General features: G+C 42.1%; 1 protein-coding gene across 1 annotated transcript; it reads left to right on the forward strand.

The window, feature by feature from the left end:
- The first annotated feature begins 261 nt into the window (after window positions 1-261).
- dpy19l1l (dpy-19-like 1, like (H. sapiens)) lies at window positions 262-22,804 on the forward strand. The gene is made up of 22 exons (XM_076280932.1): window positions 262-654; window positions 1,163-1,187; window positions 1,354-1,441; window positions 4,536-4,673; window positions 4,789-4,909; window positions 5,112-5,205; window positions 5,348-5,405; window positions 5,501-5,592; window positions 6,199-6,298; window positions 6,561-6,638; window positions 7,103-7,189; window positions 7,297-7,356; window positions 8,373-8,453; window positions 8,563-8,664; window positions 9,545-9,616; window positions 9,720-9,802; window positions 10,245-10,269; window positions 10,612-10,731; window positions 10,883-11,057; window positions 11,164-11,263; window positions 20,134-20,259; window positions 21,476-22,804. The coding sequence occupies exons 1-22, from the start codon at window positions 402-404 to the stop codon at window positions 21,639-21,641; spliced, it is 2,244 nt and encodes a 747-aa protein (XP_076137047.1). The 5' UTR covers window positions 262-401; the 3' UTR covers window positions 21,642-22,804.
- Window positions 22,805-27,765: the final 4,961 nt, after the last annotated feature.

Here is a 27,765-nt window from a genome sequence, read left to right on the forward strand (position 1 = left end):
CTAGAATCTTTGGTTGTCTCTAATCAAGATTAAATTACCTCCGTTTGTTTATATTGTAGTGTGCAAGTGAGGCGGTGGCAGTAGCCTAACAAGAAAGAAAGAAAAAAACAGTGTGGTCGAATATTCAGTGTACCTACAACGTAGGATACACACTATAGCCTAGTTATCCTCACTTCTTTGAAGTTAGGAGGTTAGCGTTACCAGGGTTGCTATGGTGACTGGCACTAACGCATTTTTTTATTCCTCCAGTTGGTGGCGATGATCAGGAGGCTGTTGCTGTAACGTTAACTTATGGGAGGATCATAACACCACTTTACAACAGTGTAGATATAACCTACCACATTTGTCAAAATACAGACAGAATTTTGCTTGCAGAATCTTAGCGAATCACTGATGCCAGCATGGTAGCAAAAACAAGAAGACAGAATGCAAAGGATCAAACGCCACAAAGCAATGGCAAAGATCGGAGTCCGTTTGTGTCGCCTTCACATGCCACTGGAAAAAGTAGACGCTCAGGAAAGGATGGGAAAGGCAGTGGTGGCTTTAATTTGCTTCAGTACAAAGGCGGAATGTTTCCAGGATTCGCTTTCATCAGAAACAAAACGGGCCTGGGTCCATCAGCTTTCATGAAAATTGGAATCACCCTGGTCCTTGGTAAATGATTTTAGCTATCAGCTAACTAACGTTAGCTAGCTAGATAGCTGCTAGCAAACACTTCATTCAAAACGCAAAGGAAGCACTAGTTAGCATAGAATGTTGCGTTAGCTTTGTTGGATGACATGGCATGCAACCTTACAGCCAGAATCAGAATGGACTAACGTTAACTTTGTCGTTGAGAGGCGGCATGTAAGAGTTAACCTTAGCTAAATGTAACGTTATCAGTATTTACTCAACGTGAAGTATTAACATTAAGTCAACTCCATAGTTAGCTGATAACTCATGTTAGGGTTAAAGTAAGTTAACGTTAGCATAATAACATTATCGTAACAATCTAAAGTTTAGAACTAGCTACTCTAACGTTAACGTTAGCTGGATATTCCTATTACTTAAGTTGATCATTGAGCATTTAACATTTCCTGACACTGTTACGTTACAAATTGCGAATCTTGCAGCAAGATGCACACCCCAACGTCACCCAATTAATAGTTTGTGTTTTTTTTAGCTATTGTCGCAGGATTCATTCACTGGTAAGTAGCTGCTAAGTTATCTCTCTAAAGTAAACTTGCTAACGTGGAATTACACCTCTAGCAATCGAAACAGTGATTTTGTTGATTATGTAAAAGTAAACATTACCTCATGTGTTAAGTAGCTAACGGACATTAGAATGTATTGTATTAATCTCATATCTTTTAGGTATCATCTGACACATCTTTTTGAGAATGATAGACACTTTTCACATCTGTCTGCTCTGGAGAAGGAAATGGCATTTAGGACCGAAATGGTAATATCTCTCAACATCTCTCTTTCAACATCCTAGATACATTTCATTCAGGTTTTAGAAAACTTCATAGCACCAAATCTGTTCTACTTAAGGTGCAAAATGATATTCTTTGCTCAGTAGATAATGGTTCTTGTGCCCTCTTAGCACTTATTGACCTTAGTGCTGCTTTTGATACCATTGACCATAGCATCCTGTTAAAACGTCTGGAGGTTGAAGTTGGTCTGCAAGGGATGGTGTTGAAATGGTTCACATCATATCTGAATGATAGAACATTCTCTGTAAGATTAGGTAATTGCTCTTCGTCCATAGAGCATCACAGTCCCGCCCCTCCTCCGAGAGAGCTTATTTTCCGGAAGTACATTTCCCATTCATTTCTCCCATTGACGTTTTGGAAAAATCCGTATCTCAAGAGTTTTAGAGCATGTCTTAGGCTAATCAGCTACGGCGTAACTCATAAGCATACAACATATCATTTCGAGTGAAAAAACGAATAGAAAGTCCAAAAAAAAGTCAAAGGTACAAGACTGTGTACATATTTTCATTTCCGAGCGAAGGAACTACTCATCCCATAAACCACCGGGCCTCACTGAAAAATATATAAGCAGCACGAACCAGCGCGAAATCATTCATTTCCAACCAGCGACAGCAGCGAACCCTCTCCTCCAAACAATGATTTTTATATAGTTAATAGCAGTTATTTCAGGAGTAATGTGTAAATAATAGTGTTTTGGTATTGAATGTTATATTTACCATCGTGTATTTTATATCGTGTGTGTGAAAGCGGTTAACGTTAACGTTAGCAACATTGTGCAGTGCTTCGTATCTGACTGCCATCCTGATGCATGGACCGGTGCATGGTCTGCTCTTGGACCACCATATTCAGTTTATTAACTTGAATTATTACACAAAATGTTCATTAAATGTATGAAAAAGTATTTCTAGGTTAATGATTGATATAGCTCGTACAGTATGAAGGCTACAGTAGCCTAGCTAATGTTAACTAGCATTACCAACCTCCCTGCAAAACTCACCACACAACTTCGTAGGTTTGATGGGTCTTGTTCCTCATGCTGGCCCATACAAAACCCACAAGCTGACCCTCGACACACAACAGTCAATAATGTGACCCGATTTAAAGTGGTTTTCACCCCTTTGGACACTCTTGATTTCGTCCTTGAAACTGAAATATTCACGGGCCGGGGGCATGGACGGTTTGCTAACCATTTTACTGCAGTGTCTACCCGGTGGTAGCATCCAGCTTTGCTATCAGCTAGCTAGTTCAAAGGTTTAAGTTCTTAATGGGGATATACAGGGCTTTTTATGCCTCGTCTAAGTTGATGTTTCATATAAACAACAATTCATGTTCATAGAAACAACAAGGTCACTAAAACATAATATATTTCATACCTGTGTTGCAGCATGTAGGCTAATGTTAGCAGCATTATAATGACATTCTAATGTCTGAAAGGCTAATGATTAGCTAGCCTATCGGCTACCTGAAAAGTTAAGTGTTCAAACTAGCATTTACAGTGTTCTATTTGATGGTGTATTGGCCCTGACTAAGTTTGTGTGATATATAAACCACAATCCTTGTTGATACTAGTACCAATGTTCGTCTAGAAAGTTTTTATTCACATTAAGATTTTCGCCATAGGCAGTAAAAGACTCCGCCATCTTGTCAATAATTTTTGCTGATTCAAGTTTCAAACTATGACTGAACGGCCTTTCAACCAATCAGAGGCATCACTGTGGGATTGTGGGATTGTTCAGGATTGTGGGTAATGAAGTACTTATCCAAGACATCGCGAATAAAAGACATTTATCTCAAAACGAGGTTAGTGCCCCGTGAACTTTTGGCGTCTATATGAGCATACACAATCGCTTAGTACAGCCGTAGCTGGTTTTGAGTCTACCATGTGCAGTTAAGTTTTTATGGCTTATACCCGAATTGTTATTGGAGAAATTGCATTGAATTCTTACTTCCGGAAACTCCTGTGGGCGGGACTGTGATGCTCTATTGCTCCTATCAAGTGTGGTGTCCCTCAGGGTTCCATTTTAGGCCCTCTGCTATTCTCCCTATATATGCTGCCTCTTGGCTCCATTTTTAACAAACATAACATTCAATATCACTGCTATGCTGATGACTCTCAATTTTATCTGACATTAACAGCCGAAAGTTCCTGCACCTTGGAAAGCCTGTTTAACTGCCTTAATGACATAAAGAGTTGGATGGCTGCAAATTTCTTACAATTAAATGAAAAGAAAACAGAGATAATTATTTTTGGTCCACTCAGCTCTGTTCCTAAGATAAGAAATGCACTTGGGTCACTGGCTGTAAATTGCCACAGTGAGGTCAGAAATCTAGGTGTTTTCCTAGATTCCTCTTTGAATTTCAATAAGGAAGTCAGTAGTGTGGTTAAGGGAAGCTTTTTTCAACTAAGACAAATAGCTAAATTAAAGCCCTGGCTCTCTAGCCTGGCGGGCCATCCTATATCATTGAAATGTATAGTCTGGAATCGACCCATTCACCTCGCTTAATCCAAGGGGCGGGCAGAGAATTGTCTTTCAAACTGCCTAGGCATGCAATAGGCCAGCGCTACGACCATATCCGTATCCGGTCGGCAAAACGGCAAATACATCCTTCTTCGAAAGGAATGACTTAAGTGCATTGTGTTGCTCAACTTTCAAAGAAAAGCACAAGTCCAATTCCTCCAAAGTTGACGCCAACGTCGATTCAAACAACCGCTCTTCGTTTGCCATAGCCACCTTCCTTGTTTTTCACCGTCGTAGGACTGTCGTCATCCTGTTAAGCCCGCCTTACGACTCTCTAACAAAATAGAGCGCTGTGATTGGATGACGTCCATGGCATTTATGTCATTATTTTTGTGTTTATTACTGTTTATTTAATTTCTGAGCACCTTGGGTCAATAACATTGCGTTTAAGTGTGCTATATAAATAAATATGACTTGACTATGACTTGACTAATATGCACCATATACTGAATATGCATAACCTGCTTTTTTATTCCACCTCTTGAATGCATGTGTGACAATAATTCCTAATGTAGCTTTGTACATTTTTTTTTGTATCCAGGGCCTGTACTATTCGTACTATAAGACTATTATTGAGGCACCCACCTTCCTGAATGGCCTGTACATGATTATGAATGACCGCCTTACTGAATATCCGTTGATTATAAACACCCTCAAAAGATTCAATTTGTACCCAGAGGTGAGATCTGTGGATTTTTTTTTATGTGTTATATAATCATGCATATTCTTGGGGCAGTGTAAGGAATATGCATGTTATTACACTGTCAACATCTTTATATCTTTCTCCATGATAGGTGCTCTTAGCTTTCTGGTACAGAACATATACAGGGATCATGGATTTTTTTGGCATTCCAACAAAGATGTGTTGGTCCATCAACAGAGGAGAAGGACTTGACGCAGTGGAAAGTTGTGAAGGTACAACTTAATGCTTCTATTCACTTCAGTAGTCAGAACATGTGTAGCTATATGTATCTTCCATCTGTTTTTAGTCTGTCAGTTATAGAGTCACAGATTTCCAAATAGAAACAGATAGAGGAACAGTGAACCTTGTCTAAAGGCATTTCTTCTCTTGACTTTTGAAGATTAGTTGTAGTTAAGATTTGTTTGTATTTTTCAGGAATGGGGGATCCTGCTTCCTTTTATGTCACTTTTGTCTTCCTTGTAAACGGTGCAATGATGAGTCTCTTCTTCATCTATGGGACATATCTGAGGTAGATTTAACCTTTAATTTTGATATCAAGCCGGCCTGTGTATCAGGTCATTTTCATAATTCAGATGTAGCTTTCTGCTTACACAGCCCTCTTTTCTTTGCCCCTCCTTCCTTTATGTCTCTCCCATGTCCTTACATTGCAGCGGTAGCCGAATAGGTGGTGTTGTGACAGTGTTATGCTTCTTCTTTAACCATGGAGAGGTAAGGAGGTAACACTAGTTAAGGTTTAAAGTGTATGTTGTATTGCTTCCTGCCTGTGTGTTTTGTGGTGTCTGATTTTTTGTGGTGAATTTCAGAGCACCCGTGTCATGTGGACTCCTCCACTGAGGGAGAGCTTCTCTTACCCTTTCCTTGTCCTTCAAATGCTGCTGCTCACTCACATCCTCAGGTAACAGGGATACAAGCTAAAACTATTTGGTGGTGCATACACATTGCCAAACTAATGGTGCGTGTGTGTGTGTGTGTGTGTGTGTGTGTGTGTGTGTGTGTAATTCAATGTTTGCTATATACCTTTTGTCTATGTATGTACTATATTGTTATGAACTACATGTAATGTTTAAACTACTACACAAACAGTGGATTTGAGTCATAAAGATATCATGCTTAAAGGTGCAGTCAGCGATTGTTCGTTTTGTTATATTCAGCAAACATCTCCTCACGATTTGTTAGCTGCCCATCCTTTGAGTACATTTAAAAAAAAAAGGTCTCTGTAGGCAGCCCAGGCTCAAACACAAAAGACCTGTGTGGAGTTTCTCTGAGAATACTGAAGGGAGGGGTGAGCTACCGCTCTTGTGTGTTTTGTTTGGTCCTTGGTTAAAATACAATATACGTTGTTTTGGACAAAAGTGTCTGCTAAGAAATTTAAATATAAACATAAACAAGCACAACGTCATGCGCAATCGAGACTGCACATCGTCTGACTGCACCTTTAATGAAAGTGAGGATACATCTCTGCTGTAATTCACAGTGGTCTCTTCTGTTGTCTTGCATATAGAGCACGAAAACCAAGCACATTAGTCATGGTGGCTCTGGGCATTTCCAATGTGCTCTTCATGCTGCCCTGGCAGTTTGCCCAGTTTGTGTTACTGACTCAGGTGAGGAACTGAGGGGTGAGCGTTTGTAGTGCTCAGATCAAAGGGGTCAAAATCCAAACATGTAAAGAATACTGCTTTACTGAACCATTACATTACTACATCCTTTGCGACTTTAAAGTAAGACATACTTATCTGTTGGTGGTTTCAAACTTGTGGGAATCCTTTGCAAACAATCACACTGCTTTTGTTAATTGCTTGTAATGTAGACATGCAAAATAGTCTCTCTTATTTTTATGCTCAAATTCTTTTGCTTTTTGCCTAGGTGGCTTCCTTATTTGCGTCATACATTCTTGGATATCTGACTCCTTCAAAGATGCAGTCCCTTTTAGTCACACACATGGTAATTTGATTTGTCTATGTGCACCCACATCATGATGCGCGGGTGGATGTGTCACTTGGCACCATCAGACCTGTCAGTGAGTGAGTGGTGTGTTTGTGAAGGGCCAGTGTGGATATTGTGAGCAGGGTTGTGAAGGGTGCCTTCTGCCAACATGCAGGCTGTGATGGAGGGTGCTGCTTTCTGAATGTGTCACAGCGCCGCTAATCTCTGAAGACGCACAGCCTTACTGGTGTGAAATCCAATTGCTCTAAGCCATGCCTATTCTCCTAAGCTGTTAAGTAGTGAGCGAGCCAATGGCTTGATGCTTTTGTGTAGCTTTGGCTAAAAATTGACTATCCAGTCTCCTGAAAGCTCAGTATTATTATAACACCATGGGCATATTTTATAGATTGCATAGTCTGTTTGTGGTGTGAGTCATGAATAAGGCCACGGGTCCTTTGAGATGATGCATGTTTGTTTCTCAGATCTCCCTAGGGGTGTGCTTTGTTCTGATGTTTGGGAACGCCATGCTGTTGACCTCCTTCTATGCCTCCTCGCTGGTCTCCATCTGTGTAAGTCGGCCTGATTCAGCTCTCCATTAAAAAATTGGTCACAATGCTGGCTAGCACTGTTCAGGTTGCTCACTGTCTGTGTTGCTTACTGTCTTGTCTCCTAACAGGTCATAGTAGCGATGAGGGAGAAGTTTGCAGAGCTCTTCCAGACCAAACTCGTCTCATGGGTAAGGATAGCTAAGGCATGATGGCCCAAGTGATGAATGCTTGATCAGACAGCACAGCAGGCACTTTTGCGAGAGGCAGTGAGCGATTTGAGCACTGCTTATGCACCCGGGGCGCCTCATGATTTTGCAGCTCTCTGAACTCCTCCATGAGCCTGATGTCATTTCCCACTGTGCAAATCACAGTTAGGGCTGCTGATTCGGCAGTTGCCTAGCAACCACAACAAAACACAGATCAAAAAAGAACTAAACACACTGTTTTGCCAAATTAAGCCCACCACATACAGCCGGCGATGTGAATGCGATGAATTCTGTTAATCGCTTCAGTACAGACAGTACTGGCGACGCGATCACCCATCGATTCAGTGGAGATACACTGACCAGACAGCTGTTTTCTATTATGACGTATCAAAATCACCCCAGAAAAATAGAAAGGGGCCGATTAGAGCGATGCAACGGCGAGGGTTGCCCCGTCACTCCACTTGCTGTGTGTGTCTCCCCATTCACTTCAATACATTCTATTCAATGTTGCCGGTCGCCTGCCACAAATTGCCATCGTGTCGCCGGCCGTGTGTGTAGGCCTTTATAGTCCAGACGACAAGCGTCATTCAACAAAATAAATATTTTTGTCTGCCAGGGATCAACAGAGCTCAGCCGAGCTCAACACAAAATTCGAAAAGGCATAGGCGTTATGTAGTCTGACTGATTGGATAGCAACTTAAAACTCTACATCCTGGAGGATGTTAGGTTTCATTTCATTTCACGGTGAGATCAGAAAATGTAAATGTTTGAAATTGTAAACAAATATTTAACTACGGTTTGTTGTCACACAAGTTATCATACAATCTATACGACAATCTATTCTATGTTTTGCTATTGTAGGACTATGAAAACAGCAACATCTGTCGACAGTACATTTTTTTTTTGTCCAGTGGCACTTGTCATTTGGACTATACATTGGTTTTAAGAGTCTAATGCATGTGACTTAACGGTCCAACTAATGTCTGTGCTCATTACAGATCATGCAAGGTCTTGCCTGGGTTGTTTCAACAGTCATTCTGAAGTCCCTGCTGTCAGCCATTGTTGGTGCCTCAGATGATGTAAGTGCATCAGTGAACTGGAATGAAATATTTATTAATTTTCCATTCCATCTCTGCAACTCTGAGGGTAATTGCTGCTGTTTACTTGGTCTTTTGTAATATCTCCAAGGCTCACATCAGCAGCTTGATCAAGTCCAAGTTTACTAACTACAAGGACTTTGACACCATGATGTACACATGTGCAGCCGAGTTTGACTTCATGGAAATTGAGGTGGGTGGTGAAATGACTTTGTGCTTTTCAGACAATGGTGCATACTTTTTATATTTAATTGCATTTTTAAGGACCAGTATGTAGGAAATAATGGAAAATAAACTGTAACCATTCCAAAAATGATCACCATATGTTGTCAGAGATTAAGGAAACACGATGAATTGAAGTAATGGCTTATTTGACAACATTACTCTAACCCGTAAAACCCTGTAAAACCCATGGAAAAAAAAGAGTTACGGGGCGGAATCTCTTGGAATTTTTGTTTGTTTTGAACGATTAATTCTAGAATAGCGTATTAATAATGGGCTAGCGCGTCCTCCTATTTGGGTTGCCAAATTAGCAAAGGCCAACTGTCAACAGCTGTCAGTTGTAGTCATGAACGCCTACGAGAGGCAGGCAAATTTCCAAAATTAAAACAAGAAACAAATTAAGTGGACATCGGAGGAGCTTCCTGAGATGGTGACGTCTTCGTCAAACGAAGAATATCAAGTCTGATGCAGAGCTGGCCATATTTCTCCACAACAGGTAGCCTAGGCTAAACTTCATCTGCATCGCTAACTTCAGCTAAATATGTTACGTTTGTTAGAGAGGTATTTTTTGTTTTCACTGTTTCCGTAATGTGTAGCTGGGTCATGGTTGGAGAAACGTTAAAGCAGCTGCAGGTCAACTAACGTAAGCTAAGTCTTCATTACATCTGGCAACCCAGAAGAGGCTCGCGTCTGGTAGTCTTGAGAACGTTCACCAGTGTTATGATTTTGGCCTACAGAACGTTCGGTAACAATCCTACAAATCGCACCTTTAAAGCATGTGCCTTTGGATTATCTATCTTTACTCTTGTGTAAGCACCAGCATACCTAGTCTTCTTTCTTGCATGTTTCAGACTCCTCTTCGATACATCAAGACACTCCTCCTCCCACTTAATATGCTGATTGTGGCTATCATAGCTGGAAGGGTGAGACCTCTAAGTTTATACTTGCAAGAGTATATATGATTTGATGGAAGAATAGCTTTGGTTTGAAGGTTTGGTTGATGTCTTTCTACAACTTGGTATACAGACTGTTCAGGATGCCTTAAAGATGCTGAGAGAATATGAGGGAGTATCGGTCAAGGAGGAGCTGGCTGAAGATGACTCCGACGAGTAAGAATCTATTAGTATTTACACGGGTCATGGAATTTCTGGAATATCATGGAATGTTGGAAAGTCTATTCCAGACATGGAAAGTCATGGAATTTGATAATTTTTGGGGCAAAGTCATGGAATATCAGGGATTTTTGAAGCACTTTAAATATTTCCACGCAGAATTTGTGTATATCTGGTTATTAGCTTCACTGTTGCTTGAGTAGACCAACTTTGAACGCTACGCGGCTGCTCTGGAATTATTGATCGCTATATTGTACCATTCATTACATAGTACTGGTAAGTCATGGAAATTTTGTTTTTTTTTGTCAGGGAAAGTCAGGGAAAAGTCATGGAATATTACCTCTGACTTAGAGTAGGAACCCTGTATTTATAATTTACAAGAAAGAGCTCCCTGCTTGTGAATAAGAATTGTCTCACAATTTGTTTTTTCTCTCACCAGACCTCAAGTGTCTGCAAGAGGAGAGGTAAGTGAAGCAACCGGAAGGTCTGACTCACTTCACGTTTGAGTTGTTGGCCTCTCTTTACGTCTCCTTTTCATTTCCTGTGTTGATGTTAGCTCAGATAACAGTAGTTCAGGGTTATTCAATTGATTGTGGCTCAGGGACCACCATTCTAAGAAAGCAACTCAAGGCAGCTGCTGAATGGAAAAAAAAAATTGTGAGACTACATTTTTTGAACCCACGATCACAGTCCACCTGCAATGCCTTCTGCGACCACCAGGGGGCAGTAGTTGAAGGTTTCTCACAACTCTCTTCCCCTCTCTCTCTCTCTCTCTCTCTCTCTCTCTCTCTCTCTCTCTCTGTTAGCTGGTGTACCATGCGCTGCAGCTGGTGGCCTTTGCGGTGCTGGCTGTGCTCATCATGCGCCTGAAGCTCTTCCTGACGCCTCACATGTGCATCATGGCCTCTCTCATCTGCTCCAGACAGGTCAGTCCGTCCGCTCTCCACCACCATCATCACTCGTTCATTCACTTTTTCATTCCTTCCCCCCAAAAAAGTGTCATTCTATCTGTTCTTGGAACGAGTGTGTGTCAGGCTGGCTAACCTGTGTGTGTTTTCCGTGTTTGGTTTGCCTCAGCTGTTTGGCTGGGTAGGGGAGAGGTTTAAACTTCAGATGGTGGCCTTTGCCATCATCTCCATCATGGCAGTGCAAGGGGCTGCCAACCTGCAGGGCCAGTGGGGCATTATGGGAGAGTTCAGCAATCTCCCTCAAGAAGAGCTGCTGGACTGGGTCTCTTCCAATACCGGACCAAGTGGGTTGATTTCCATTCCTGCATCTGATCTGAGTAGAACATGATTTACCTGAAGCTTTCCGTGTGTAAACACATGCTGTTGTTTGTTTCTCTTGGGTGTGTGTAGATGATGTGTTTGCTGGTGCTATGCCCACCATGGCCAGTGTTAAGCTGTCGACCGGCCGGCCCATTGTGAATCATCCCCACTATGAAGACGCAGGGCTGAGGTGAGTGCTTTAGCGCAGGCATAGGCCAAAGGACTCCGCTTGCCATTGTTTAGGACAGCCTTTTAGATCAGTCTCCAGGCTTGCTTCAATAGGTTCACTTTCATTCAGTGACATTTATTGGGGGCCAAGCAGCAAAGCTGCGAAGGCACCCATTGTGTTTCTATGATTTCTTACTATTATTATTGGGGGCCAAGCAGCGAAGCTGCGAAGGCACCCATTGTGTTTCTACGTTTTCTTCCCTATTATTGGGGGCCAAGCAGCGAAGCTGCGAAGGCACCCATTGTGTTTCTAGGATTTCTTATTATTATTATTCAACATCTTTCCTCTGCCATTGAAGTCTATGGCAGCCCATAGAACCGTCTGGTAAAAAGTTGTGAAATTTGGCACACTGATTAGGGACTGTCCCATGATTAATATCACCAAGTTTCATGATGGCACCTTAAGCACTCTAGCGCCACCAACAGGCCAAAGTTGGACATGCGTTCACGCACGTAACTTTTGACCCATCACTCCGATTTTCAAAAATGAGGTATTGCTGGAATCCTTGGACCATGCCGAGTTCAACGCACCCTATGACGTCATTTTCCGCCATGATGGATTTTCCGCCATTTTGGATTTCATCAAAATCACTTAAAATGTATCAGAGGTCACAAATTTTGTCCGATCGACACCAAACTTCAAAGATATCATCTACACACCATGCCTCATTAATGCATTGCTTTTTGTCTCCGGAACTAAAACCGTTCGCGCGTAACAGCCAATCGAAATTTGTGGCGAAGCCGCCAAACAGGAAGTGAGCTCATATCTCAGCAACCCATTGATCTATCATAACCAAACTAAGTACATGCACTCAGGACCCAATCAGGGGGACGCTCAAGAAATCTGGTGACCTTTGACCTCTAGGGGGCGCTGTAATTAAGAAACATGCCTTTTGGCCTGTAGCTGCAGTTGTGCTTAGAGTTAAAATGCACTAGTGGTGTCTGGTAATACTGTTGGAGGTCCAAAGGCTAACCCAAGCCAACTTGTGATGTCATCGTAATTGATTCGGCCGCCATATTGGGTTCAATCAAAAAAACGTACAAATTTTCGCAGGTCACAAATTTCAGCGGATCCTCACCAAAATTGGCAAAGACCATCTTCAGACCATGCCCTATCAGTGCATTGCTTTCTGGAACAATTGACAGAAGCATTCCGCTGTAACAGCCAATCGAAATTTGTGGCGAAGCCGCCAAACAGGAAGTGAGCTCATATCTCAGCAACCCTTGCATGTATCAAAGCCAAACTGGGTGCATGGACTCAGGACCCAATCAGGGGGACACTCAATAAATCTGGTGACCTTTGACCTCTAGGGGGCGCTGTAATTGAGAAACATGCCTTTTGGCCTGTAGCTGCTGATGCGCATTATTTTGCAATGGAGGTCAATGGCAGCCCATAGAACCGTCTGGCAAAAAGTTCTGACATTTGGCACACTGATTTAAGACAGTCCATTGATTCATGTCACCAAGTTTCATGTCGGCACCTCCCGCGCTCTAGCGCCACCAACAGGCCAAATTTGGACTTGCGTTCACGCACCTAACTTCTGACCTGTTGACCCGATTGTCAAAAATGAGGTATCATTGGAATCCTTGGACCAAGCCGAGTTCAACTTACCCTATGTCGTCATTTTCCGCCATGATGGATTTTCCGCCATTTTGGATTTCATCAAAATCACTTAAAACGTATCAGAGGTCACAAATTTTGTCCGATCGACATCAATCTTTACATATATCATCTACAGACCATGCCTCATTAATGCATTGCTTTTTGTCTTCGGAACAAAAACCGTTCGCGCGTAACAGCCAATAGAAATTTGTGGCGAAGCCGCCAAACAGGAAGTGAGCTCATATCTCAGCAACCCATTGATCTATCATAACCAAACTTAGTCCATGGACTCAGGACCCAGTCAGGGGGACGCTCAAGAAATCTGGTGACCTTTGACCTCTAGGGGGCGCTATAATTAAGAAACATGCCTTTTGGCCTGTAGCTGCTGTTGTCCTTAGAATTAAAATGCACTAGTGGTATCAGGTAATACTGTTGGAGGTCCTTAGGCTCACCCAGCTCAACTTGTGATGTCATCATAATTGATTCGGCCGTCATGTTGGATTTAATCAAAAACATCAAAAACTTTTCGCGGGTCACAAATTTCATCTGATCTTCACCAAAATTGGCACAGACCATTTTTAGACCATAACCTATCAATATATTGCTCTCTGGAACAATTGACAAAAGCATTCGCCCGTAACAGCCAATCGAAATTTGTGGCGAAGCCGCCAAACAGGAAGTGAGCTCATATCTCAGCAACCCATTGATCTATCATAACCAAACTAAGTACATGGACTCAGGACCCAATCAGGGGGACGCTCAAGAAATCTGGTGACCTTTGACCTCTAGGGGGTGCTGTAATTAAGAAACATGCCTTTTGGCCTGTAGCTGCTGTTGTCCTTAGAATTAAAATGCACTAGTGGTTTCAGGTAATACTGTTGGAGGTCCTTAGGCTGACCCAGCACAACTTGTGATGTCATCGTAATTGATTCGGCCGTCATGTTGGATTTAATCAAAAACATCAAAAAGTTTTCGCGGGTCACAAATTTCATCTGATCTTCACCAAAATTGGCACAGACCATTTTTAGACCATAACCTATCAATATATTGCTCTCTGGAACAATTGACAAAAGCATTCGCCCGTAACAGCCAATCGAAATTGGTGGCGAAGCCGCCAAACAGGAAGTGAGCTCATATCTCAGCAACCCTGCCATATATTATAACCAAACTTACTACATATATTCATGACCCCATTAGGAGGACGCTCAAAAAAATTGGTGACTTTTGACCTGTAGGGGGTGCTGCAATTAGCAATATTGCATTTTGATGTGTAGTTGCTGATGTGTTTTATAAATCTTTTATTTTTTGATTTGAAACTGATGACAACATATTCCATCCAGTTAATTCTAATGCGTGCGTGCAAAGGCAGGGCAGGGCAGGACGGGGTGGGACGGGCTGGGGTGATTAGGTGGGGGGGGGGGGCTGGCTGGCGGAGGCAGTGGCAATACTCAGCCCTGTTTCAGCCCTGTTTATCCCGGGTGTCTGCTGAATTCTATCTTGTCACCGTGGCTACTCCGGCCTATACTGCTTGGCCCCCTCATTGCTGCTTGCAGCTATATTTGGGGGCCAAGCAGCGAAGCTGCGAAGGCACCCATTGTGTTTCTAGCTTTTCCTATTATTATTATTACACACTCTTTCCTCTGCCATTGAAGTCTATGGCAGCCCATAGAACCGTCTGGTGAAAAGTTGTGAAATTTGGCACACTAATTAGGCAGTGCCCCATGATTAATTTCACCAAGTTTCAAGTCCGCACCTCCCGCGCTCTAGCGCCACCAACAGGCCAAAATTGGACTTGCGTTCACGCACGTAACTTCTGACTTGTTGACCCGATTGTCAAAAATTAGGTATCGTTGGAATCCTTGGACCAAGCCGAGTTCAACGCACCCTATGACGTCATTTTCCGCCATGATGGATTTTCCACCATTTTGGATTTCATCAAAATCACTTAAAACGTATCAGAGGTCACAAATTTTGTCCGATCGACACCAAACTTCAGAGATATCATCTACAGACCATGCCTCATTAATGCATTGCTTTTTGTCTTCGGAACTAAAACCGTTCGCGCGTAACAGCCAATCGAAATTTGCGGCGAAGCCGCCAAACAGGAAGTGAGCTCATATCTCAGCAACCCATTGATCTATCATAACCAAACTTAGTCCATGGACTCAGGACCCAATCAGGGGGACGCTCAAGAAATCTGGTGACCTTTGACCTCTAGGGGGCGCTGTAATTAAGAAACATGCCTTTTGGCCTGTATCAGCAGTTGTGCTTAGAATTAAAACGCACTAGTGGTGTTTGGTACTACTGTTGAAGGTCCTTAGGCCGACCCAAGCCAACTTGTGATGTCATCGTAATTGATTCTGCCGCCATATTGGATTTAATCAAAAACACGTACAAGTTTTCGCAGGTCACAAATTTCAGCGGATCCTCATCAAAATTGGCAGAGACCATCTTCAGACCATGCCTTATCAGTGCATTGCTTTCTGGAACAATTGACAGAATTATTCGGCTGTAACAGCCAATCGAAATTTGCGGCGAAGCCGCCAAACAGGAAGTGAGCTCATATCTCAGCAACCCTTGCATGTATCAAAGCCAAACTGGGTGCATGGACTCAGGACCCAATCAGGGGGACACTCAATAAATCAGGTGACCTTTGACCTCTAGGGGGCGCTGTAATAAAGAAACATGCCTTTAGGCCTGTAGCTAATGTTCTGTTTGAAATTAAAATGTATTAGTGGTGTCTGGTAATACTGTGGGAGATCCTTAGGCCGACCCAGGCCAACTTGTGTTGTCATTGTAATTGATTCGGCCGCCATGTTAGATTTAATCAAAAACATCAAAAAGTTTTCACACATCGCAAATTTCATCTGATCTTCACCAACATTGGCACAGACCATCTTCAGACCATAACCTATCAATATTTTGCTCTCTGAAACAATTGACAAAAGCATTCGCCCGTAACAGCCAATCGAATTTGGTGACGAAGCCGCCAAACAGGAAGTGAGCTCATATCTCAGCAACCCTGCCATGTATCATAACCAAACTTACTACATAGATTCATGACCCCATTAGGAGGACGCACAAAAAATGTTGGTGACCTTTGACCTGTAGGGGGTGCTGCAATTAGCAATATTGCATTTTGATTATTAGTTTCTGATGTGTTTTATCAATCTTTTATTTTTTATGTGAAACTGATGACAACATGTTCCATCCAGTTAATTCTAATGTGTGCGTGGAAGAGCAGGGCAGGGCAGGACGGGCTGGGACGGGCTGGGACGGGCTGGGGTGATTAGGTGGGGGGGGGGGGGGGGGGGGGGCTGGCTGGCGGAGGCGGTGGCAATACTCAGCCCTGTTTCAGCCCTGTTGATCCCGGGTGTCTGCTGAGTTCTATCTTGTCGCCGTGGCTACTCTGGCCTATACTGCTTGGCCCCCTCATTGCTGCTTGCAGCTATATTTATTATTATTCCGCCATGGAAGTCTATGGCAGCCCATAGAACCGTCTGGTGAAAAGTTTTGAAATTTGGCATACTTATTGGGGACAGTCCAGTGATTCATTTCACCAAGTTTCATGCCGGCACCTCCAGCGCTCTAGCGCCACCAACAGGCCAAAGTTGGACTTGCGTTCAGGCACGTAACTTCTGACCCGTATGGCCGATTGTCAAAAATGAGGTATCGTTGGAATCCTTGGGCCAAGCCGAGTTCAACGCACCCTATGACGTCATTTTCCGCCATGATGGATTTTCCGCCATTTTGGATTTCATCAAAATCACTTAAAACGTATCAGAGGTCACAAATTTTGTCCGATCGACACCAACCTTCATAGATATCATCTACAGACCATACCTCATTAATGCATTGCTTTTTGTCTTCGGAACTAAAACCGTTCGCGCGTAACAGCCAATCGAAATTTGCGGCAAAGCCGCCAAACAGGAAGTGAGCTCATATCTCAGCAACCCATTCATCTATCATAACCAAACTTAGTCCATGGACTCAGGACCCAATCAGGGGGACGCTCAAGAAATCTGGTGACCTTTGACCTCTAGGGGGCGCTGTAATTAAGAAACATGCCTTTTGGCCTGTAGCTGCAGTTGTGCTTAGAATTAAAACACACTAGTGGTGTCTGGTACTACTGTTGAAGGTCCTTAGGCTGACCCAGGCCAACTTGTGATGTCATCGTAATTGATTCGGCCGCCATATTGGATTTAATCAAAAACATGAACAACTTTTCGCAGGTCACAAATTTCATCTGATTTTCACCAAAATTGGCACAGACCATCCTCAGACCATGCCTTATCACTGCCTAATTTTCTGGAATTATTGACAGAAGCATTGGCCCGTAGCGGGCAATCGAAATTTGCGGCGAAGCCGCCAAACAGGAAGTGAGCTCATATCTCAGCAACGCTTTCATGTATCAAAACCAAACGTAGTACATGCACCTCTGAGCCCATCGGGAGGACGCTTAAGAAATCTGGTGACCTTTGACCTCTAGGGGGCTCTGTAATTGACAAAAATGCATTTTGGCCAGTAGTTGCTAATGTGCATTATTCTGCAATGGAAGTCAATGGCAGCCCATAGAACCGTCTGCTAAAAAGTTATACAATTTTACACACTGATTGGGGACAGCCCAATGATTAATTTCACCAAGTTTCATGCCGGCACCTCAAACACTGTAGCGCCACCAACAGGCCAAAGTTGGACGTGTGTTCACAGAAGTAACTTTTGACCCGTTTACCCGAATGTCAAAATGAGGTATCATTGGAATCCTTGGGCCAAACCGAGTTCAACACACCCAATGACGTTAATTTTTGACCACTATGTTTAAATCACAGCAAGTGTGATCATATCTGTCATTCTTTTATTTTTGATGAGAAACTGATGACAGCAAGTTCCATCCAGTTCATTCTAATGCGTGCGTGCAAGAGTGGGGCGGGTGGGATGGGCAGGGGCGGTTGTGGTGGTGGGCTGGCTGGGGGAGGGGGCGGCGACACTCAGCCCTGGTTCAGCTCCTCAAAATCAGTTATGTTTTGATGTAAAACTTGACCTTGTAACTCAGCCAATCTTGAGTTGTTTGGCATGGAACATGCTGTGACTGCTTAAGGCTATATGTCTGATGCAACGGCATTGACTTACATGGTAAATCTGGCCTGCTGAACTAACTGCTTGGCCCCCTCATTGCTGCTTGCAGCTATATTTATTATTCAACATCTTTCCTCTGCCATTGAAGTCTATGGCAGCCCATAGAACCGTCCGGTAAAAAGTTGTGAAATTTGGCACACTGATTAGGGACAGTCCCATGATTAATATCACCAAGTTTCATGATGGCACCTCAAGCACTCTAGCGCCACCAACAGGCCAAAGTTGGACGTGCGTTCATGCACGTAACTTTTGACCCGTCAGTCCGATTTTCAAAAATGAGGTATCGCTGGAATCCTTGGACCATGCCGAGTTCAACGCACCCTATGACGTCATTTTCCGCCATGATGGATTTTCCGCCATTTTGGATTTCATCAAAATCACTTAAAATGTATCAGAGGTCACAAATTTTGTCCGATCGACACCAAACTTCACAAATATCATCTACAGACCATGCCTCATTAATGCATTGCTTTTTGTCTCCGGAACTAAAACCGTTCGCGCATAACAGCCAATCGAAATTTGTGGCGAAGCCGCCAAACAGGAAGTGAGCTCATATCTCAGCAACCCATTGATCTATCATAACCAAACTAAGTACATGGACTCAGGACCCAATCAGGGGGACGCTCAAGAAATCTGGTGACCTTTGACCTCTAGGGGGCGCTGTAATTAAAAAACATGCCTTTTGGCCTGTAACTGCAGTTGTGCTTAGAATTAAAACACACTAGTGGTGTCTGATAGTACTGTTGGAGGTCCTTAGGCCGACCCAAGCCAATTTGTGATGTCATCATAATTGATTCGGCCGCCATATTGGATTTAATCGAAAACACGTACAAGTTTTCGCAGGTCACAAATTTCAGCGGATCCTCACCAAAATTGGCAGAGACCATCTTCAGACCATGCCTTATCAGTGCATTGCTTTCTGGAACAATTGACAGAAGCATTCGGCTGTAACAGCCAATCGAAATTTGCGGCGAAGCCACCAAACAGGAAGTGAGCTCATATCTCAGCAACCCTTGCATGTATCAAAGCCAAACTGGGTGCATGGACTCAGGACCCAATCAGGGGGACACTCAAGAAATCCGGTGACCTTTGACCTCTAGGGGGCGCTGTAATTAAGAAACATGCCTTTTGGCCTGTAGCTGCAGTTGTGGTTAGAATTAAAACGCACTAGTGGTGTCTGGTAATACTGTTGAAGGTCCTTAGGCCGACCCAAGCCAATTTGTGATGTCATCGTAATTGATTCGGCCGCCATATTGGATTTAATCAAAAACACGTACAAGTTTTCGCAGGTCACAAATTTCAGCGGATCCTCACCAAAATTGGCAGAGACCATCTTTAGACCGTGCCTTATCAGTGCATTGCTTTCTGGAACAATTGACAGAAGCATTCGGCTGTAACAGCCAATCGAAATTTGTGGCGAAGCCGCTAAACAGGAAGTGAGCTCATATCTCAGCAACCCTTGCATGTATCATAACCAAACTTACTACATAGATTCATGACCCCATTAGGAGGACGCACAAAAATCTTTGGTGACCTTTGACCTGTAGGGGGTGCTGCAATTAGCAATATTGCATTTTGATGTGTAGTTGCTGATGTGTTTTATCAATCTTTTATTTTTTATGTGAAACTGATGACAACATGTTCCATCCAGTTAATTCTAATGTGTGCGTGGAAGAGCAGGGCAGGGCAGGACGGGCTGGGACGGGCTGGGGTGATTAGGTGGGGGGGGGGCTGGCTGGCGGAGGCGGTGGCAATACTCAGCCCTGTTTCAGCCCTCTTGATCCCGGGTGTCTGCTGAGTTCTATCTTGTCGCCGTGGCTACTCCGGCCTATACTGCTTGGCCCCCTCATTGCTGCTTGCAGCTATATTTTTATACATTTATTTCTATGACAAGGCACTTCAGTGAGTCTCAGGTCGAAACTCCTTACAGAAGGACCGACTCCCTTTTAAGGAAGAAAGCTGGAGCACAAATCATTTGTTGCATTATATCCATTGTGTCCATCTAGTCTTAATATCAGGCACAGTTCAGGGTGGTTTATTTTTGTACTGCATTACTTAGTTCTTAACCCCCCCCCCCCCCCCCTCCCCTCCAGGGCACGAACCAAGCAGGTGTACTCCATGTACAGCCGTAAGCCGGCCGAGGAGGTGAAGGCCAACCTGATGAAGCTGCAGGTGGACTATTTTGTCCTGGAGGACTCCTGGTGCACCCGGCGCTCGCGGTGAGTGTCCCTCTCTCTGTCCACCCCTCCCCACTGCTTGCTGTCCTGCACTCCTCTTGAGCTTCTCACTGGCTTATTGTTTTGCACTCATACACAGAGAGCCTCCCCGAACAAGATATCGTGGCACCAAAGCCTTAGGCCAATATCCCAGGTATATGAATGTGTGTAGATAAGCTTCTGATATTATGGTAAACTTAAAATGTAGTCTAGGAGCCCAGTTTCTGTTCATTGAGAGAAACAGACCATTGTAAATGAGTGAAGTGGATGGGCCAGATCTCTCTTATCTGATGTGTTTGTAAGAGTTAGTAGGCAGTAGTGGTCTGTGTCTGTTGCGTGGGCTGAGCTGGGTGCTAACAACACCATAGATGACTCCAGACATTAGTTTGGTTCCACGCAAACTGACAAAACTGATCACCTCAATGCAAGCAAACCGGAAGGTACGAGTTAGCACAGTCCTTGATGATAATAAATAATGTTAGTTGCCACCCTTGTCAACGTTAACTTTGCAAACGTATTGTTTAGGCTACTTACTATAGACTACATATGACCAATGAACTCCCTTACTAAATCGACTGCATTTACAAAGGCAAAGTAAAACATAAATATATCGCGACTCTAGGGGGTGCTCTAGAGTCGCCAAAAATACCTGAAACTGATTGACTTGAAAGGGAACTATGCAGGTTTTTGTTTTAGCTTAACTTAACAGCTTCCGAGTCATTAGAATGGTTATATGACTTTCTGGGGTGAATGGTGGCCGTCTCGCTTCCCCCTAGTGTCTGTGAGCTGAAAAACCAGCCTTGCAACTTTGACTGAAAGACAAAGTCTCGCGGTGTAACATATTGCTTTACTGCACTGCACACATACATGCCAGGCACCGGCTAGAACAAAGTAGCGATAGAGTTTCTCAGTCATTCGTCATGGCAGAGCCAGCGAAAAGAAGCAGAAAGCAAGTAAACCGAGGAAACTGCAGACTGACCGATTGAGGAGTGTTGTAAAATATAAGCTTATACTCTGAAGCTGTAGGGGGAGCTCTGCAGAGAAACCTGCAAGCAAAAAGAGGGAAAACCGCAAAGAAATTGCCAAAACTGCATATGGGGGCCAGTTTTATGCATTTTGGATACAAGAAATGTCAAACTATTGTTGTAAGCTCATACATAGGCAGCAGGATGTGGCGTCTCTCTGAACCCCTTTGTGGTGGTGATGTGTTGCCGTTTAGGCCTGGCTGCAGCATGCCTGAGATCTGGGACTTGGAGGACCCCCAAAACGCTGGCAAGGTGCCGCTCTGCTCCATCATGGGCCGAGACACTCGTCCACACTTCACCACCGTCTTTCAAAACAGCATTTACAAAGTGTTACGAGTTCCCAAAAGCAGCCAAAGATAGTAGATATCAACGGGGCAGGCCCGATCGTAAAGGAGCTTTTAGTGTTTTGGTACAGCATGTGTATATATGAATATTTTTTAGATCTGTGAGTTTTCACCAGGAACTGCTCTGTGATGGGGCATGTTTTAAATACTTTGCTGGTGGTTATATGTCTTATGATGCTGCCTGAAAACCAGATGGCATATTTAAAATGTGAGGATGCTTTTATTTGATTTTTCTCAGAGATTTATTTTATTATTCATGTTGCTGCTCTTTTTCATTTATGCTCAGTGTAGTTTACTTGTAACCTAATAGTATTTCAATAGAAGCACCCATCAAATGGACTGTTTCTGTGTCACCCAGAGTATTGTTACAGATATGGAGGCATCTCCATTATAAAGTAATACTTATTTGAATGGTTAACATCTGCAAGCATTTCTCATCTCATTAAATTTACACAAACTTAGACCACAGGATTATTGTCATTGCATTTTGTGTCTGTTAGACTATTAAAGAATATATTGTTTTCCAATTCAGTATTTTGGTTCCATGCTGAAGAGAATTATTTCCTTTTTATAATTTTTTTTTTAAAATGATATTTTTGAAATATGATTTTTGTGATTTCATGTCGTGTTCTTCAGCCTGTGACTTTTCTCCTCAAAATGTTATTTTACAGTCAGTGTTGAGCTCTGCTTTGATATTCACTGCCCATGTTCAGTTACAGACCAGACCAGTGGCCAGTGCATGTTTGTCTTCCATGTCAGTTATCTCAAACATTGTCTAAATCCAAGAGGAACTCCCCCCCCAGTCAACCCTGAACAAGCAAAAGCACCATCCAATACAAACTGCCTATTTGTGTGTGTGTGTGTTTACTTTTTCACTTTATTTCAGACAAAGGGACTAGTGAGGAATGCCACTAGCAGTGGGGTCATAGCAGAGATGCATAGATGGGGGTTTGGTGTTGCCTGGCATACAGGGCTTTTCAGTAATCTTTTGTTTTTGCACCTTATGGATGCCAATATAGTTCGATGTAATGTTTAGCACTGTGAGGTTGGGACTGTTGTGGAGAGCCACAGAGCCAAATGTAATGGTTTTTATAAATGATACTGTTACAAAATGTGTTGACCTTCGTATTTTATACGAGTCCTTGTAGATTTCATTGAATAAAATGATTGCTTTTCTGATGTTGCGAGTCTTGCCAACTTTTTAAAAAAAATTGTATTATTGAGGGCCAAGCTGTGTTCCCTTATTTCAGTTTCCCCCCATTCATTTCTTCTTAACTAAATTTAGTTTTTTTAAATCAGTTTGAGCTCTCTGCCCAATGGTGATAAATACTATAAATAATTTTACAGTGCAGAATGCTGCTGTGACTGGACCCATACCTTAGCATCACCGTATAGTGTGTATATATTAGGGCTGTCAAAATAACTGATTAATTTCGATTTTTTTTTTTTTTTTTTTTTAACATTATGTTTATTGGTTTTAACAACACAAAACAAACAACATACAACAAAAGAACAAGACTCGGCTCACAGACTCAAATATACAAACAGACTCTGCTCATTAATTATATGACGACATAGAATGACAAGATAAAAACAGTACAGTGCATTTTCATGCACTGTAATTAACATGAGATTGGAAATGAAATACAATAAATAAAGGTCCTATCCAGTTTTACATGAATCCTCTTATTAGTATGGTTTCAATATTTAACCCCATAAAGGACATGAAAGGTTCCCATGTTCTGCGAAAAATGTTATCTTTATCATGCAATTTACATGTCAGATAATTCAGTGATATATATTCTATTACAACTTTATGCCACTGTGTTCTAGAGGAGGGTTTGTCAGTTATCCAATTTAATAAGATGCATTTCCTAGCACAGAAAGTTAACATTTTGTATAATTTCTCTTTGTATGTATCATTAATAAAACAGTTTGTTATCCCAAGTAACATGCAAAGAGGATCACATTGTAGTGACCTGGATAAAATCCTGTTTATATCTTGCCCCACCATATTCCAAAAATGTTTAATTTTCCAACATGACCACAGGCAATGGGTGAGACTCCCTATCTGTATTTTACACTTAGGACAGTGGGGGGAGAGGTCAGCACTGAACTTATGACGCTGGGAGGGGGATATATGAGCTCTGTGCAAAATTTTTAATTGAACTGCTTTAACCCTGTTGCAGATACTCAAGATCCTTGCATTATTCCATGCCTCATCCCACTCCTCATCTGTAATCTCCATGCCGAGTTCTCCTTCCCATTTACCTTTTAGGTGTGAAGTGCCGGTAGTGACATATTCCTTAAGCAGTCTATAAAAGAAACCTATGGAGTGGCCTGTTTGAAGTGAAAAGAGCTGTCGCTCTATGCATGAACTGCTTTGGTCAGTAAGAATTGTTGTATCTTTTTTTTAATGAAATCTCTTAGTTGAAGGTATCGGAAAAAATCCTGTTTAGGAATATCATACTTTTCACTTAACTGACTAAAGGACATCAATGTGTCTCCAACAAATACATCACCTAGCCTGGAGATCCCTTTAGTATTCCAGATCTGAAAACCAGGATCTGTTTGTTATTCCTGGCAAAAAATCTAAGTTATCACATATTGGTGTAAAAACAGAAGTGGATTTATGTCTACCCTCCAATCTTCTAATTACCTTCCAGGCCTTGACAGTATAGACTGTAATTGGATTATGACATGCATTAACTAAAGGTTTTCTTAAAAATATGGACAAAGGATCTTTGCGTATCCAGTCAGTGATAAAGCGGAGGTGTGCACTAAGCTGATATTTCCTAATATCGGGGAGGTCAAGACCACCCTCTGACGATGGAAGGCACATGGTTGCTAAACTGAGGCGGGGCTTCTTCTTTGCCCATATGAAGGAGCTAAACCAACTGTTCAAGCTTTTAAGGGTTTTATGAGACAAAAGAACTGGAATCATCTGAACAGGGTAAAGCAATCTAGGCAAAACATTCATTTTCAGGAGAGCCACACGTCCCAGCCAAGAGATGGGTAGTGTATTCCATCTCTCCAGATCCAATCTAATGCGTTCAAACAAAGGGGTGAAATTAGTTTTATACATTTTATCAAAATCTGGGGTTATATATATCCCTAAAAAAACAAAGCCAGATGGGGACCACCTGAAGGGGAATGGACTTGGAGTTTTAGGTTGATACTTCAGACTACCCAGGGGCATTGCTTCTGATTTGTCAAAGTTTATTTTATATCCTGAGAAGGCACTGAATTTACTAATAGTGTCAATGAGATTAGGGATAGACACCTCAGGCTTAGTCATAAAGACCAGGACATCATCTGCATAAAGGGTTATCTTATGCTGTCTATTGATTATTGGTAGACCACAGATGTCCTCATTTTTCCTGATTGCCTCTGCCAAGGGTTCTATAACAAGAGCGAACAAAAGGGGGGAAAGGGGGCAGCCCTGTCTGGTGCCTCTCTGTATGCAAAAATTAGGAGATCGCAATCCATTAGTTAGAACAGAGGAGAGAGGATTATTGTAAAGTAATCGAACCCAACTGATACATTTTTCACCTAAGCCAAACTTGTCTAACACATAAAAAAGAAAGGGCCATTCGACACGGTCGAACGCCTTCTCTGCATCCAGAGAGACGACCACACCATCCATTGACTGTTGATGGAACTTTTGAATAGTGTTCAGCAATCTACGCATGTTATTGCATGAATTACGGCCTTTAATAAAGCCAGTTTGGTCTTCATGAATGAGCACAGGGAGTAAGCCTTCTAATCGTGTAGCCAATATTTTAGAAAGAATCTTTAAATCTACATTTAATAAAGATATTGGCCTGTAGGAGGCGCACTGCTCTGGTTGTTTTCCTTTTTTCAGAAGCAACGAAATTTTGGCCTCCCTCAGAGACGCTGGCAGGATGCCCCTTTCTAAGGAATCCTGTAACATGTTCAGCAGAGGTTCAGCTAATAGATTCTGGAATTCTTTATAAAACTCACTACTCAGCCCGTCAGGCCCAGGTGCTTTCCCAGAGTGCAATGCACTAATAGCGTCCAGTACCTCCTCTCTGGTGGTCAAGTCTGAACTTTTGATCTTCTGCCAGTTTTGGAAGACAGAGAGGAGAAAAAGGTAACCATTAAAGGTAAAGATGGTAAAGATTTTCATAAAAGCTCCTAAATGTGTCATTTATGGCTACATAGTCAAACATCTGCTCACCTGTATCATCTATAATTGAAGGGATCATTTTAGAATCTGATTTTTTCTTTGTTAGATAAGCCAGATATCGCCCAGCCTTATCACCCTGCTCGTATAATCTTTGTTTAGCAAATCTAATTTGGGCCTCTGCGTGTTCTGTTGAAAGGGAATCTAAGGCTGAGCGTAATGCAGAGATTTCTTTAAGTCTCTTTGATGAAGGTTTCATAATGTAGTCCCTTTCAGTCATCTTAAGCCTAGATTCCAAAATGTTTCTTTGATGAGCCTGCCTGCGCCTCTTACTGGACACATACGATATGATGAGACCTCTAGCAAAGGCTTTAGAGGTTTCCCAGAGAAGTGATGGGTCTTCAGTAGAAGCTGTATTGATAGATAAAAAGGATTGGAATTCTTCCGTGAAATAAGATATAAATTTGTGGTCTGTCAGAATTAAAGGGTTAAACCTCCAATATCTCGTTTGTGGGACTGGATTTCCAACTTGATACTGGATAAAAACAGCAGCATGGTCAGATATAACTGCGCTGCATAGAGCTACAAGTAATTGATTGAAATAAAGGTTTAGGAACAAAGAAATAGTCTATCCGTGTATGACATTTATGAACTTTTGAAAAGAAGGTATATTCTCTATCCGCTGGGTGTTGGGCCCTCCATATATCTATGTAATCTAGATCCTCACAAAGGGCATTAATGAATTTAGAATGGTGAGAGGTGGACATTCGCCCTGCAGGATATTTGTCAATACAAGGGTTTAAATGACAGTTACAATCTCCTCCTACAAAACTATTCCTGACATTGAGATCGGCTAATTCAGAGAATGCTGTAGCTAGAAATTCACTAGGATGGCCAGGACCAGGTGGGTAGTAAACATTCATAATGGCAATCACTTCACCTTTGATAATGACATACCGTCCTAATTTATCTTTAATGCAGTGTGTGACTTTAAATGGTAAGTTTTTCTGGAACAAAATAGCAACTCCCCTGCTCCTTGATGTAAAAGAAGAAAAAAAAATCTGATCATACCCCCTTGCTGCAACTTTAAATGTTCTATTTCGTTTAAATGGGTCTCTTGCAACAAAGCAATATGAACCCCCTCCCGTTTAAGGTAAGTCAGTACTTTTCGCCGCTTAACAGGTGTATGGATACCATTAACATTCCAAGTACACAATTTAAGTAAAGGCATAGTCATTTTAAATCACAAAATACAACAAATAATTTCGATTAATTAATTTGAGAAAAAATAACTGATTAAAAAAATTAGTGCAGATTAATCGATTCCGTATGAACTTTGACCCCGAACCGTTCTAGTCAGTAAAAACGACACTGTAAAATAAAGGAGAGAGAAGAAAGCGTGCTGCCTGGATCATTGATTGGAACATTTACTTTACATTTAACGGCCTGATGATGTTGATAAAAAATAAAGTGTTGAAAATAAAATCCTCTGCAATGTCTGCAGCAAGGAAATTGCATATTACTGGAGTTCATCAACTCTATAGTCGCACATCAATGCAAAGAAATAAGTGTTGACATTGAGGGGAGTGTTAATTTATTTTCATTGTGTCCCCTAGGTTATATCTGTGGCCTGAAATGCCTTGTATGTGAAAAAAAAAACTGCTTCCCAAAGCACATTTGAATTTATTTCCTCAGCATATTAGGTCATATCATAAATTATTATGGCAATTATTTGAACAGTGAAAATAATAATAAGAGTCTTTGAACTTTAATGTCACTAATGCAGATTATTCAATGATTCATTTGAATTTAAATATTTAAAATACTTTCACAGCAAAAATTATATATGCGATTAATTTAGATTAATTAATCACACAGTATGTAATTAAATAGATTAATTTTTTTAATCAATTGACAGCCCTAGTATATATGCAATGCTACAGTAAAGCTCTCAGGGTGATTTTACGGTAGTAGAGGATGGTGTCTGCCTTGC

The sequence above is a fragment of the Alosa pseudoharengus genome, unplaced genomic scaffold (genome assembly GCF_046254945.1).
Source record: "Alosa pseudoharengus isolate Yale_2024_CS ecotype anadromous, Long Island Sound unplaced genomic scaffold, YU_APseudo_1.1 YU_APseudo_1.1_scf_12, whole genome shotgun sequence".
Taxonomy (NCBI): Eukaryota; Metazoa; Chordata; class Actinopteri; order Clupeiformes; family Clupeidae; genus Alosa; species Alosa pseudoharengus.

What these genes read in the sequence shown, in the direction of transcription:
- dpy19l1l (XM_076280932.1), top strand. Translation starts at nt 402, where the DNA reads ATGGTAGCAAAAACAAGAAGACAGAATGCAAAGGATCAAACGCCACAA. An exon ending in CCCTTTTAGTCACACACATG is followed by an intron (nt 6,639 to 7,102) that starts GTAATTTGATTT and finishes TTTGTTTCTCAG; the next exon opens with ATCTCCCTAGGGGTGTGCTT. An exon ending in TTGTTGGTGCCTCAGATGAT is followed by an intron (nt 8,454 to 8,562) that starts GTAAGTGCATCA and finishes AATATCTCCAAG; the next exon opens with GCTCACATCAGCAGCTTGAT.